The sequence below is a fragment of the Drosophila navojoa genome, chromosome 2 (genome assembly GCF_054131105.1).
Source record: "Drosophila navojoa isolate 15081-1374.11 chromosome 2, UAZ_NAV_1.0, whole genome shotgun sequence".
In the NCBI taxonomy this organism is placed as follows: domain Eukaryota; kingdom Metazoa; phylum Arthropoda; class Insecta; order Diptera; family Drosophilidae; genus Drosophila; species Drosophila navojoa.
Window position 1 is genome coordinate 8,098,000 of NC_142890.1, and position 15,023 is coordinate 8,113,022.

At 39.2% G+C, this 15,023-nt stretch overlaps 1 protein-coding gene across 1 annotated transcript in view; it reads left to right on the top strand.

The window, feature by feature from the left end:
* The window catches only part of zfh1 (Zn finger homeodomain 1), a 32,913-nt gene that overhangs the window by 12,315 nt on the left and 5,575 nt on the right, over window positions 1-15,023 (top strand). The window contains exons 2-3 of the mRNA XM_018113610.3: window positions 2,303-2,460; window positions 2,526-3,248. Of these exons, the coding sequence (XP_017969099.1) occupies window positions 2,303-2,460; window positions 2,526-3,248 (881 nt within the window). The remainder of the gene's footprint in view (window positions 1-2,302; window positions 2,461-2,525; window positions 3,249-15,023) is intronic.

A 15,023-nucleotide genomic window follows, 5' to 3' on the forward strand; every position in this document is an offset into this window, starting at 1 on the left:
TAAAATGCGAGCAAAGTCGTGAGCTAATGTGAAGCCCTAATTAGAGCGATTAGCATAGGTAATGGGGGAACAGCCGCTGAAAGCCGTCATCAAAAAAAGCCATAATTCCCAATTACTTTAGGCACTTTAGCCGACTGCGCCCGCATGTGCAAGAGAGATGGCTGTAGGAGGGAGCGAGTGCGAGAGACTGTTGAATCAAATTGTATCTGAATCAATTAACTGCGTAATATCAATAAAACGAAAAGAATGTAGAGAGGAGCGACTATTGTGAAAGTGAAAATGCCAAGGGAACGTGCAACGAACTCTGCTTCAGATTGCGCTTGATTGTCGGGCACAAGAGACAGATACAAAACGGAGAGAGAAGGAAAAAAAAACAGAGAGTATAGATACAGATACATTTACAGAAACAAGGTATGCCAGCGCACAGAGCCATTAATTTAGCTGCACATGCGAGTGCCCCTATGAGCGGCGTCTGTCTGCAGGCGGTTAATTGGCTTAAATTAAGGTAGCGATCAAATAGCAGCAGCAGCAGCAGCGGCGGCAGCAACAACAAAGACTCCCATTGTGAGATACACACAGAGCGAAACTCCATTTTGTACCTTGCAACGTGCCTGGGCCCAGTCGCAGATACAACAAAGTTGCTTATTTACCAAGCGGCTGGGCGGCCATAAGTATCTCACACACACACACACTGAGAGACATATACCATGCGTGTGTGTGTGTGTGGCAATTGGCTGACCCTCGGCATCGGCATCGCCAGCGACGTCGTCATTGAACAAAGCAATCTTCGAGATACTTTTTCTTCTTTTTTTGTTGTTGTTGTTGTTGCTTTGCTTCTTCTGCTGCTTCTTTATTTCGTCTGCTTGCCTCCACGTTCTTTATGATCTCCTTTTTCGCATGCTTGAACGCTTTTTTAAACTGATTAAGTCGACTCTTCAGCCAGTGTGTGTGTGCGTGTGTGTGTGTGTGTGTGTGTGTGAAAACCAGTTCCACTCTTTCTTTTCTCTTTTTCTGCTTTTGATTGGCGCATGAGATCATCGCCTTTTACGTGGAAACGTTGCGTGAAGGCAACCACAATGGCAATAAACCACTCGGCTCGGCGGTGGAGCTGTGGTTGGGGCATTTGGGCTTTGCCAGCGGTAAAGTTGATTTGCCACGAAATTAAAGTTGATCTTCAGCCGGAGTTGACTTCGGCCACACGGCAACAACAAAAACACACACACGCAGATCGCTTTACGGCTGAGAGCCTTTGCCTTCGTCTTCGGCTTCGTCTTCGCTTGCCCCTTGCCCCTAAGCGCGGCTCCACTTGCCTTATTTATGTGTGGCATGGCATTTAGCTCTTTCTGCTTATCGCCCTTACACATCTCACAGTTAATTTGTTTTCATTAAAAACAAAAGCAACAACAACTACAACAAAAATGCTGCTTAATTGCAAAATTTCCATCCTGAGTTATTTCAGCAACATTTAGGTTCAGCTTGTGCAATGATTAATAATCAAAGTTGATCAACAAAAGAACCTTATTTAAAGTTTTTTCCATTATTTGTTTTGTTAGGGTGTATAAAATATGTAGTATATAATATTCTTAAATTTGCTTAACTAAAATGTTTTTAGTTTTCAATTTCAGTCTTTGAAATGGTTTAAAATTTCTTGTTAAACAAAAACTAAAAAAGTCATAAAATAATAAAATAAAATAAAAACAGTAATATTATAAAAAAATGTAATTTATTCAAATTATTTTCTTTAAATTTAAACATTAATATTCTAATATATAAAATTAAATTTATAATATAAATATTTTGATATTTATTAATACAAATATTTATTTTACTAATATTTTATTTATATTTATTTTTATTTATTTTAATAATAATATTAATAATAATTAATATTAATTAATATTAGTAATTATAATGATTAATATTAGTCATTATTTACAAATACAAATAATAATTTATATGTATTATAAATATATTTTTATATGATAGATACTTAAAAAAAAAATACATTTTTATTTATTTAATTTTTGTCCATAAAAATTATTTATATATATAGAATAAAACACTCAATAACTCGAGTTTGGCTAAACCGATTATGATTAAACTGGCATAGTTTAATATGAATTAAAATATGATAATAATAGTAGATATACATTTATCTAAAAAAAAATACCCCTAATCAGTTCCAAGTCGTTATTTGTTAGAGGCATTCAATACTCATTCATTCTTTCAGTGCATCGTCTGTAATAAAAAAAATAGACTCGTTTACTCATCTTCTACCTTCCCTCCTCTCTACTGCTTGCAGTTTCCTCTTTGGCCTCCAGTTTGCACCACCACCAAGCCCACAACAAGCCCAGCAATGCGGCCGCCAACCCAGAGCTGGCCAGCAGCGCCACAGCCAGCGCAGCTGAGGACTGTTTGGTCAACTGCACGCAGTGCCACAAGCGCTTCACCGACATACAGGTAACTTTCTACCAGATCATCCCCCTTCGATAGTTAGGCTCACCTTTCACCTCTCTCTTCTGTAGTCCTTCAGCGAGCACATTGCCAGCGAGCATCCGCATGACAAGCTCAACTTTGAGTCGCATCGTGCGGCAGCTGAGGCTGCGCAGCCGGAGAGCGAGGCGGAGGAGGATGAGCGGAGCAATTTGAGCAGCAGCAGTCGTCGCTATGCCAAATCGCCAAGCACCAACAACAACAACAACAACAATAGTGAGACAGCCAAGAATCAAAATAACAACAACAGCAACAGCAACAGCGGCAGCCATAGAAGCCAGCACTCACCTCTCTGCTCACCTGTGGCGGCCACGCCCAACGATCTGTTTGCCCACCTGCCGCACACGCCGCCGCAGCTGCCCGCCCACTTGCACGCCCAGTTCATGGCCGCTGCTGCCTTTGCCATGCAATCCGCCCGTTCCGCCAGCTCGCCCAGCCAGCAGCAACAGCAGCAGCAGCAGCAGCAACAGCAACAACAGCAGCAGCAGCAGCAACAGTCGCCACAACTGCAACAGGCGCTGCTGCTGCCACCGCCACAGCCCGGCAGCAACAGCAGCGTCGGCAGCAACTCCGCCTACGACCTGGACCTGAGCGCCCCGCGCTCCACCTCCAGCCCGGGCTCCACGACGGGCGACCTGGGCGCCGCCTTTCCCTGCATGCAATGCACCGCCGCCTTCGCCAGCCGCGAGCAGCTCGAGCAGCACCAGCTGCTGCACTCGCCCACGGGCCCCCAGACCGCACAGAATGTGACACAGGTGAGCCAAGACTTCAATTATAAACGGAACTCTATAGCTATATATGGATAATATCTATCTATCTATATGATACGTTCAGTTAATATCTCATTATTTTATATATTAACTTAATATTTATCTACACAATTGAAAGACTGAGCTTAAATGAACTTTTTAGCTAAGTAGTTCCGCTCAATATTTGAACCAGTTATTCAGGATGAAGCTGCGTTTGTTTTAGCCTAAAATTTCTGTTTAATTTTTGTCTTTTATCTCAAGTCTCTTCAAGTAAACTTTTGACATGAATGAAAAGGAAATCAAAATTTGAGTTTTTGACTCGAATTTATCCACACAAATTTGAACTAGTTCATTATTTGTATTCTAGGGAAGACATGGAATAACCTTATTTACTTTGCTTGATAAATTCCATTAAAATAAAATTAAAAATTATATTTATTTGCAAATCAAAAGAACTAAAACTGAATGAAGAAAAGACTGGAATATTTATGGGGTCTGCCACGCCCTCTTCTGGCTGTTACATGCATTCAACAAAACCATCATACCTCGATTTCCCATTGAGCTCAGAGTATAACTGAATTTCTTACACGGACTTTGCTCAACTAAAACTTTAACTTAGTCAACAAGCAATTCTGTTAGTATGACATACCTAAAATTACCTTATCTTCCTATATAATTGCCTATAATCTTTATATAAAATATCTAAATGCATGGTTATTTATTGTACTTCACGCACAGTGAGTCAGCAATCGCTCGACTGATAAAAAAAAATATTTCTTATAGAGACTTGGCTTTGCTTGTGTCATTGTTGTTGTTGTTGTTGTTGCTGTGCTGGGTTGAAGTTCATGTTGAGTACGATTGAGCGCAACAAGCGCAAGTTACTCATAAGTTGGACCCAATACCCCTTGCCACCTCGCCCTCTCGCCCCTCCTGCCAGCAGCTAACAGTTAATTCAAGACTCTCGCTCAAAACTGATCAGCGACACGCACAGCATTCGCCTCTCGGTTGATCTTTGAGCAACGAACATGGAACACAATGCGCAGGCTTTGTTCAGACTTGTTGTAGTTGTTGTTGTAGTTGCAATTGTTGTTGTTGGCATATGAACGGAAAATGGGCAACGATAACGTAAGACGGATAACAACGGTGCCAAGCACAACGTCAACCTTATGCATGTGCCCACGTTTCCTGTTGACACAATATGAATTACATATATACAAGTGTATTATATACATATACATACGTATGTTGGATTTATAAAATATATCGAAAGCAAATGAGAAAATAATTAAGCCCCAGATAAAGCCTAAAACACATGGGACAGCCCCAGTTTCTGTAGTATTTCTGCATAATTTCTGTATAATTCCTTTGTATTTTTTTTTTCTGCTTTTTTCTCATTTTCTGTGAAGATAACACATATATGTACTTGAGGTTGTAGCTACTACACTCAAGAGGTTTTCATTCCGTGGAATTCAAATGAATTTCTCTTCTTCTACGGCTGCTGCTGCTGCTGCTGCTTACGTAAAGTTTATCAGCCAGGCAACAACAACAACAACAAACACTATAAACTATGATAAGCAACACCGTCATAATAAAAAAAAAAACAACAGCAAACAGAACCAAACTGAACTGGCATTAAATAAAAACGTAGGCGTTTACCAAAAACCCCCCCACACTCACACACATGCACACACACACACATAAGTATTATCAGGGGAGCATTGGCTACGGCCAAAAAAGAAACCGAGTGAGATACAAGGCACAATGGAGTGAGATAGCAAGTGCGTGCGTCTGTCACACTTTGTGGCGGCCTATCATAAGGTCTGAGAGCGTAAACACACACACACATATACACAGATATATAGTACATGTGTGTGTGTGCGTGTAGTATATAGAGTCTGGCATGTCAGTCACACACTCGTAACTCCCAATTGTGCAGTTGTTGTTGCTTTCTTTCTTTCTTTTTTTTGTTTTTTTGCGTACGTCTTGGGCTGGCCATGTGATAAGGCATTAAAATAAATGTTGCTACAGGCAGGCTCTGATAAGACATACTAACACTTACGGCCAACCCACTCCAGCTCATATATATAATAATAAAAAAATCAGAAAGAGAGCGTGAGAGTGAGAGAGTGAGAGGCATAGGCTGGTCTGCCTAAGACGCCCAGCGATAAGCAGCAAGTTCTGTTTTGCAGGGTGGGGCACACACACACACACACACACACGCACATCATGCACCTTGTGGCATGCGGCAGCCAGCGGCTATTAAAGCCACATAAATTATAATTTTGTTGCATTTTTTTGTGGTCCCCCTTCCATTCGCCCAGCCCAGCCCAGCCACAGGCAGTCAACGCCCCCCATCAGGCATTTTGGCTCATAAATTCATATGTGGCTAGTTCGCCTAACTTTTCTTCTTTTTTTGGTATTTTTTACCTTGCTGCAAGTGAAGCCAAAATGAAAAAGTTGAACAGCTTCTGATTACACATATATGAGACTAAGCGGGGCGCTGCTACAGTGATAAATGCCTATAGATGGCCAGCACAAATTAGATGATTTTTAGGGGAAAAATGCAGACTTAACAAAAAGTTGATCAAGGGTGTTGTAGGAGGATTGAGTTGAATTTATGTATGATAGCTAAGATATTATATGTATATCATATAATATAAATGCTATATGAATATATGATAATTTAACGCATATTAATAAATATTCCATATAATATATGAGAATGTTATAATTTTTCATTTTATTTTAATTTTCAAAATTAATAATATATATATATATTTTTTTAAGTTCAATATTATAAATGAATATATACAAAATTTATAAAATAAATTACAAATTATTTATCGAAAATATGATTAAAAAAAATATATATATATATAATAAAATAATATATGATACTAAAAAATAAAATTAAAAATATATTAAAAGTTGCAAATAAGTTAAATTTGATGAATTTGTAATATATTCAAAATAATAGCAATTTATTTTAGATCTATTTAAATTCATCAAATTTAGCATAATTAAATGTAACTTTTATTTAATTTTAAATTTTGTTTTATTCATCTATTTTTGTTTATAATAGAACTTTCATAAAATAAAAAGTAATATTAAATTTAGTTATTTAAATTTTTAACATTATTTTTACTCTAGCTCCAATTTCTATGTCTGCTCCCGTTCAGCTTAGGCCGTGCTCACTGTGGCAGCTGCAGCACTTTTTTGCCGTTGCTTTTCTTTGGGCCAGTCGCTGGCTGGATATTAATATTTACCTAAAACCCGTCAAAAAGCTAATAAAGTTGCTAGGGCCAGAGTGAAGTTGCAGCGTGAGGCTGAGTTTATTAAGCGCTGGCAACGTTCGCCAACCTGTTTGCACTTTTGCTGCAGCTGTGGCAGGAGCAGGAGTGGGGGCAGGGGCAGGGGCGAGTGGTGGGCGGAGCACATAATTTACGGCTTTGTTAATGACATTTAAACATTGAAACACATTGAAACACAAATGGCAACAGGATATTGGCCAGCACAACAACAACAACAACAACAGCATTGGCCTGACATATTGCAACTATGGCCAATGCGCATTTATTGCCATATTTATAATTGATGGGCCAACAGAGTGCGGTGAGGTGAGGGCCAAAAGTTGCTCGTTACACGTGTATATGCGTATTAAATTATTATGTGTGAAAACAATTAATTATGCATATGCAAAAAGCAATACGGGAGCAGCAGCAGCGGCAGGAGCAGCGGCAGCAGCGGCAATCGCAGCACAAATTGCTCATTATGGAAATCACGCACATAAGTAGGCAACACTTTTTTGCGCCCATTCGCCAGCCTCGACTGGCCAATTGTTATTGAAAAGCCATTTAAATTGGCCGCAGACACAGAGCGCACACGCGGCTTTAATGTTAACAACGTGCAACATTGCTGCAGCAAAGGTCAACATCATTAACAGTGGAGAGTCCAACAGAAAAAGATAGACACATGTGCATAAAAAGAGACAGAGAGAGAGTGGGGAAGAGTGAGGGAGAGTGGGCCATAATTGTTGAGCAAATGGCGGCTCATAAATTATTGGTCAAAACTCAAAACAAATAAAACAAAGTGACGCAACTGGCAAAGTTTCAGCGAGTGCCGCAAAAAGTGCAGCAATTAAATATTTGCTTAACTGCGCCTGCACACACACACACACACACGCACACACACAGTCACAGAGGAGTCGCAACTTTTTGGCCACAATTCATTTGGGTCCGTCCACCTTTCTGGCCACCACAAACTGGTTTTTGGCCATGTGTCTGCACACGAAACATTTCAAATTGAAAAATTATATGCACTTTAGGTGACCCATGAACCCGCTCCAGCTCCAGCTCCTGCTCCAGCTCCAGCTTCAGCTCCAGCTCCACTGACATCGTCGTCTCGGCGCCATTCGCCACTTGACGAACAGCGCTGAAAAATTAATAGCAATTTATTTACTCCACTGCCGAGCAGCCAGCCAAGCCCATTTCCACCGTCCGCAGTCATTTTCCCCCCGACTTTTCACCGCTTTTAAATGCCATGTTTTTTTTTTTTGCTCTTTTTTTACGTATTCCACTCTGCCTCCTTCTCTCTCTCTCTCACTCTCTTTTTCGCCTGTGCATTCGTACAAAGTTTAAAAATTATTTGCAATTAAAGCAAACAAATTAAAAACACAATACAAATTTAAAAAAAAAAACGCACCATGACTGAAATATTTATAACTTTTAAGCGCTTGTTTACAAATAATGAAAATTTATTGGAATTTATAATGCAAACTTCAGTCAAATTAAATGCATGCTGCATGTAAATAAATATATTTCTGTATATACATACATACATACCTATATATATTTATATAACCTAGCATGACATTGATTGTTAATTTGGCTTGATTTAAGATCAAACAAATCAAGTGAGATCAGTTCTCACAACTCTTAAGCTTTTCATCATTTATATGAATAATCAATAATAATTAATTTTTTTTTATTTATTTTTTTTTATTAAAAAATCTCTTAAATACATATCATATCTTTCTCTTTTCGATTCTCTATGACGACAGTCTGCACCTCATTAATGTCGTTAAATAAAAAGGAAAACAATTGCTGGAATTTCTGTTCCCAGAATATCTTTTATATACTTCCGCAACAAAGCCTAAATACCTAGATGCATGGTCTTCTTCCCATCGCTGCCTCTCTCTCACTCTCTCTCTCGCTCCCTCTCAACACCTGCCCATTTTTTACCAAAACACATGCCACGTTATTTTCCCCCAGACATTTTCACTTTGCCCATACGATTTTCCATTCATTTTCTCCTCACAATAATTTTCATTTTCTTCTGCTCACGGGACTTGGATCAACTTTCACCGTGCGCATCATAAATTATGCGGCCCCCTGTGCATGTACGTGCCTGTGTGTGTGCGTGCACTTTCTGCTGCTCGCATGGAATTTCCCAGGGACATTTCTCGGCTGGCACAGCACAAGTCCCTTGGGTTATTTTCTCTTTAGACTTTTATTGTGCGGTTGCGTCGAATGATATGTTTAATGAACTTCGCAAGGAAGCGAGCGAAACAGAGTGAGCGAGATGGCGAGACTTTACCGTTATAGTGATCTTATTGAGCAGCTGCCGCAGCTTGACCATTTCCTGCTCTGCAACAACATCAAAATGTGAAATCATAGCTAAAGCAGCTGTTGGCTTGGCTAGAAAGAGGCAGAGATAGAGGGAGCATGTTACCGTTGTAGTGATCTTATTGGAATTGAGCAGTTGTCTTAGCTTGACCACTTGGGAGCAGTGCTGCCAACTTTTTACCAGAATAAAAAGCTGTTTTTAGATGGAAGAAACGGAAAAAAAAGCTGAAAATTTTTACAAAAAAGCCTAAAAAAAAGCGGTTTTTATGGTTTGATTGTTTTTTTTTTTTTTTTTTTTTTTAATTTACAAGATTTTTAGCATGCTATCTAATTCTTCGCGACTAGCATCAGTTTCAGAATCGTACGACCTGTTAGTACCTATCATGCGAAGATAATTTGAAAGAACTTTGTATTCATAGCAGCATTTGTCCAGTCTTCGCAAACCATATCTGTGTGTTATATTAAATAAAAAAGTAATATATATATCGGTATCATCTTTTCACTCTCAATAAAATATTACCTTATGCTAAGAATACTGTTTATTGTGCTTAGGCTCATTGAGTTCCTTAACTTGGACTTTACCAAGTTAAGCTGGCTAAATACGCGTTCCACCTCCGCGTTGGACCATGGTAATGAAAACATTTGCAGGGCAACAGCTGCCAAGTCAAGGAATCGGCGGTTGCCGCCAGAATCCTTGTAATTGGAGACTTCATTCCAAAATTCGGAGCTGTCATTAACGTTTTCCCACTTAACTAGATTAATATCATAGTACTGCCGCTCAATGTCGGCTATTCTGTCTACTTGGAGGTGTTCCAACAATTCTGTAATTACTTTTTTTTTAGTTGACACAATTTTATCAACGGAAAAAACGTAATGTTTTTTAAGATTTTAAAATTGTCGGGGAGCCTGCAGATAAAATCAAAATTATTTAAAGGTCGGTAGAAGAATCAGAAAAATTGGTTACCTCTGCTTTAGCTGCTTGATAAGTTCAATAACGTGCAGCGAGCACGAATTTCTTGTTCGAGGCCTGCATCGATATTTAAAGACTTGATTTTCTTTTCAAAATCATACCCTTTGTACATATCGGATTCTACATGCTCTTTTCTTACAAGTGGCAACCGCGATGCTACATGTTTTCAGTATTAAAAAAAATCGAAGTATTAAAAAAAATCGAAAAAAGCCTAATTCATTTTCAAAAAAGCCAGAATTCCCGCTTCCCGCAATTCTTAAGTATTTCCCGCATTTTGTCTTCGGAAAAAGCCAGATTTGACGGGAAAAAAGCTGAATTGGCAGCAGTGCTTGGGAGCGCTCCCAATTAGTCTGGCGAGCATCAAAATGTGAAATCATTTCGAAAGCAGCTGTTGGCTCCCAGACGGGCGAAATTCTTAAGACAATTTTTTTTTCATTTTTTCATTTTCGTTTCGTGGACTTTATTAATTCTGCGATTTCCTTTGATTTTAATACAAATTTACGCTGCAGCTTTTTATCAAAAGTAATAAATATTTTTTATTTATTTTGCGGCGACGGCGGCGGCGCCTAATTTATGTTTTCCTAATACACAACTAATTTCGCATGCTTAAAAGTTTCTTCTTTAGAATATACATATTACGAATATATATTTATTTGTGTATGTATATGTATGTATGTGTGCATGGAACCCCACGCACAAATTGAGCAAAACGTTTTATTTATAAACAATTAAATTTGATTTGTCGTGCGTTGGCAGCCAAACAAAATGAAATTTCTTTGAGTTTCCGCTTGTCGAATTTTTCTGTTATTTCTATTATTATTATTATTATTATTATTATTATTATTGTTATTTTTCATATTTATCAACATAAATATGATCAGCTGCATTTTGAGAAATGCGCCGTAAAATATTGAGAAATGCGACAGGCCAAATATAAATGGCCAACGCTTAAAAGTATTTTCCTGTTAATCAATTTTAAGAAAGGAAAAGCGAATAAGCAGAAATACATATATATTATATATACATATATAAATAAATGTATTTCTGTTCGATTTACGACAGCGCAGACCTTAACGCTTTGCTACATTTTGGCCAAAAAGAAAAAAAAAATGTTAATGAACTTTTACCACGAAATACACTTAAGCGAATATATATTATTTCAGCTTGGGTCTTATCTCTTGCGCTCTTCTTCTTTCACACTCTCTCACTCTATATACCTCTCCGACGTATATGTATGTACATATATAGCTAATCGAACGAGTTCAAAAAACCCTATATGGCATGTCAATCGGCTGGCGTTACCTAGGCGCAAAAAACACTTTCGATAACGATAACCCCAATCGAACCGCACTCTCGTGTGCCGATTCACTAGGCTATACTAGGCGCACGTACTATCTCTATCTACAGTTCTGGCTCTTGTTCTTCCTTTTCTTTCTCTTCTTCTTGTATGGGGAAGGTACGTCAATGCTAACTAGAAATTCATTCATTGCTCTAATCAGGCACAATTTCATATATACACATGCATATATATAGTTCATATATGTGTATATTATTTTTTCATATTGTTGTTGTTAGCACAGATAAGCCTAGAAAATTGGGTCGCAGTTGCTATAAAGCAGTTAGACATATACTTCTATATATATTTTATTTTGCTTAAACATTTGGCGTCGTTAATAAATGTTTTTTCATCATTTTGTTCATTCTGCAAGCAGAAATGTGTTTAGACTGACCTCAAAACAAGAAACAACAGCAACAACAACAACAAAAGACAACTCGAGCATGTCGCTTGTTGTTAATTTTGTTTACGCGCTGCCAGTGGCGACAGGTGCGTTTTATATATGTATGTATATAATCGTATATAGTATTTATATATATATATAAAGTATTTCCATGCCGATGGCGGCATTTTGTCAAGTTTTAGCGGCCAACAATTCTTTTGAAGATGTCATTTTAAAAGCTTGTTCGCGCGGCCCCCACCCAGCCAGCGTCGCCCTTTTGCTTTAGAGCCAATTATGTGCGCTATTATGGCCAAATTCTCATGTCACTCAATGCATCAAATACTCTCACAAATTAGCGGTGTCTGTAACACACACACACACACGCACACGTGCACATATAGATCTTATATGTTATATATATTTTTACTTTTACTTGATTCCTCTATTAGTGCTCTTGTCGCATTTCTGTCGCTCTCGCTGTCTCTGTCTTTTGAATTGGGCGCCCACCTACGTTGCGTTATAATTATAGCAAAAGGCTACTGTCGCCTGCAATTAGCGTTGCCGGACCTGCTGGACGCTCGCTGGCTCTCGCTTGCCTTCTCTTCCTCTCTGTCTACCTCTGTCAACTTCGTTTAGCTTGATTTGTGCTTTGAAGCTGCTGTGTGGGGTCTGCTGCACGGCATACAATTTCCGGCTAGTTTTCGCTCTTTTCGGCAAGAACCTGATGCTTGGCTTAATAACAAGCCAACACGAGCGAAAACCAATGGGCGCTGTAAATAAGTGCATATATATTATACACACATGTATACATACATACAAATGTATGAGTGTGCGTGTGTGTGCTTGCTGTTTAATGAGCAACGCTTGTGTATCAATGACATCATTGCTGAGACACTCAGAAGGCTTAAGGTACACACGCTCTTAATTGGCTGTGCCATGAGGCATGGCAATTCCGTTGAAATTAATTAGACAGTTTCAAAAAAACAAATACACACGCATACATACATATATACGTAAACATGTACATGTGTGTTTTCATGTGTAGCAGGCAGCTTTTGTTTTCAGTCGAATTCGAAGCGATATGTACGAGGCTCGTTAAAGTAAAAGTGAGACAGAGCGAGTGTAAGAGAGAGCTTATAAATAGACGCACGTGTGCGTAGCTTATCGTAAAGCGCAAAGGTTACAAAGTAGTTAATAAGTCTATTTCACTCTGTACTACATACATGTATACATATGTATGTATGCATGTGTATATTCTTTTTCTTTTCCATTGAATCAATTTCCTAAGTCCGCCGCCTTCCACTTGAGTCAACAGAGTTGTTGTTCCACTCAGTGCCAGGGCATCTTTGTGTGGCCATTATTAACGAAAGGTAGCTACAATTGGTATTTCCGCTCGCAGCGCATGACGAACACTGATAATAATAATAATAGCAGCAGAGAAAAAAAGTGCATAAGAGTCGCACTGACGCATGCAACAACGCTGTCCGCTTACCTTTTGTAAAACTGTACGGCGCACAGTGCGGCTGCCATTTTGGTTTACATTTAATTGATAACAATAGAAATAACAACAGCGTTTGTGCGACAACAAAGCGTGTTAATAATGTCCACACTGTACTTAAGCAGAGGTGGGCGTATTTACTCTTCGCTCTTTCCACACATTGCTGCGGCTTACGTACACACACATATAAACATGTACATACTTACGCGCACGCTCGTAAAGGTGGAGAGACAAAGAGAGCGATAGCGTAACTTCATGCCGCGAGTAGGAGATAGCAATAGCGATAACGTGTTTGCCTCTGTAAGTGTGTGAGCGCAACAGGTAGCCGTAGCCAGAACCGTAGCCACCATGTTGAACAGCATGTTAAAACTCGTTCGTTTAGTTTGCTTTTGTTTTGTTTTCTTTTCTCCGTACATTCGTGTGCTCGCTCTCGCTTCGGCAAATGGCGTCTGCTCAGAGTGCTGTGACGTCAGCATAAAAATCAAATACTTTAATAGCCTTTGAAAGAACAGGTAAAACAACATGATTTAGCTCCACCCCGACCCCTTCCACACCACTCATAACAAACGGAAGCGGAAATTTATGTTGCTTGTGCGGCTCTTCCGCTCCATCAGCCGACGCCAGCCGGCGCTCGCTCACATTTCACTCAAAGCGAAAATCAAATTGTAGTTTAAAGATTTTCACTTTGGAAAAACAAAACAAATGTTGATGTTGTTGCTTTTTAATGTGCCAACGGCTGTTAAACAAACAAATTAGGCCTGAAACTGGCCGCGCGTAATTATTGGGCGTATTTCAGTGTTTTTCTTTTCCACTTGCTGTACAAATAAACACAATGTCTCCGTTAATGGACAAACTAATTAGGACGGAGAACAACCGTTAGTTGAGGCTATTTCACTGACCCTGATCTGCTACCGTATCCCTCTCCATAGGATTGTGATCTCATGTCAAGAGCTCATTTATAAATTGGCTTTGTGTTGAAATTATGACTAATAACTGGTCACACTAAAGACATGCATACAAATACATATACACAATCACACAGCATGAGCACATTGGTCTGTTAATTGAAATTCATGCAAAGCTGCTGCTGAGTAACCTATCAAAGTCCGAACCACACAGCACACGCGTTCTCTTAATTTGCAAAGATAGAGCGAGAGCGCGCATCATGCAAGTCACAGTTACAGTGACCGTTACATGTACATACGTATGTACATACTACATACATATGTATGTATGCAGACAGATTTGATTGCGTGTTGAGCAGACATATTCCGAATTGATGGCTGATAAAAAAGTGCTGCAGCCGCACCAACGACAATGTCATGAACTTTACAACAACAACAATCTGGCATGTTATTTTCTATATGTACATATGTATTTATTTATAAAGAGCAACAAATAGCTGAGGTGAGCTGCACTGAAGCGGCAGCAGCAGCAAAGTTCAACGGCTGCACGTAAACAACCGTTGCCATTCAGACAGAGGTGGGGCGATGGTACGGTGCAACACGTGTTGCCATATGTTGGCCGAGTGAAAGTGCCGCAAATCTTTCAGCGCGCTGGCTAAGTGGAGCCGAGCCGCCTGTCAGTCAGGCGGCTTGTGCTTTCATTTCATTGTGCACCTTGAACAACGGCGGCAGAAGCAACAAAGTTGCATTTGATGCGTTCAATTTGTTGCCAAACAAATCAAAGACAAACAAACGCATACGGGTTTGATTAGCATCAGCTGCTGATACGATACGTTACGATACGATGTGATTTCATTTGATTTGATTTGTCTAGGGCCTTAATTCTATTTTTCCGTTCGCCTTTTTGTTTATTTCTTCACTTGCCAGCGTTTGTTGTTGTTTATGTTTCCATTCCTTATTGGCGCTTTGTCGCAATATCTTCCATTGAAGTTTTATTTTATTATTTTCAATTACTGTTCATCATACCAAACGTGTCATGCACTCCGCACCCGCGCCACACGCACAC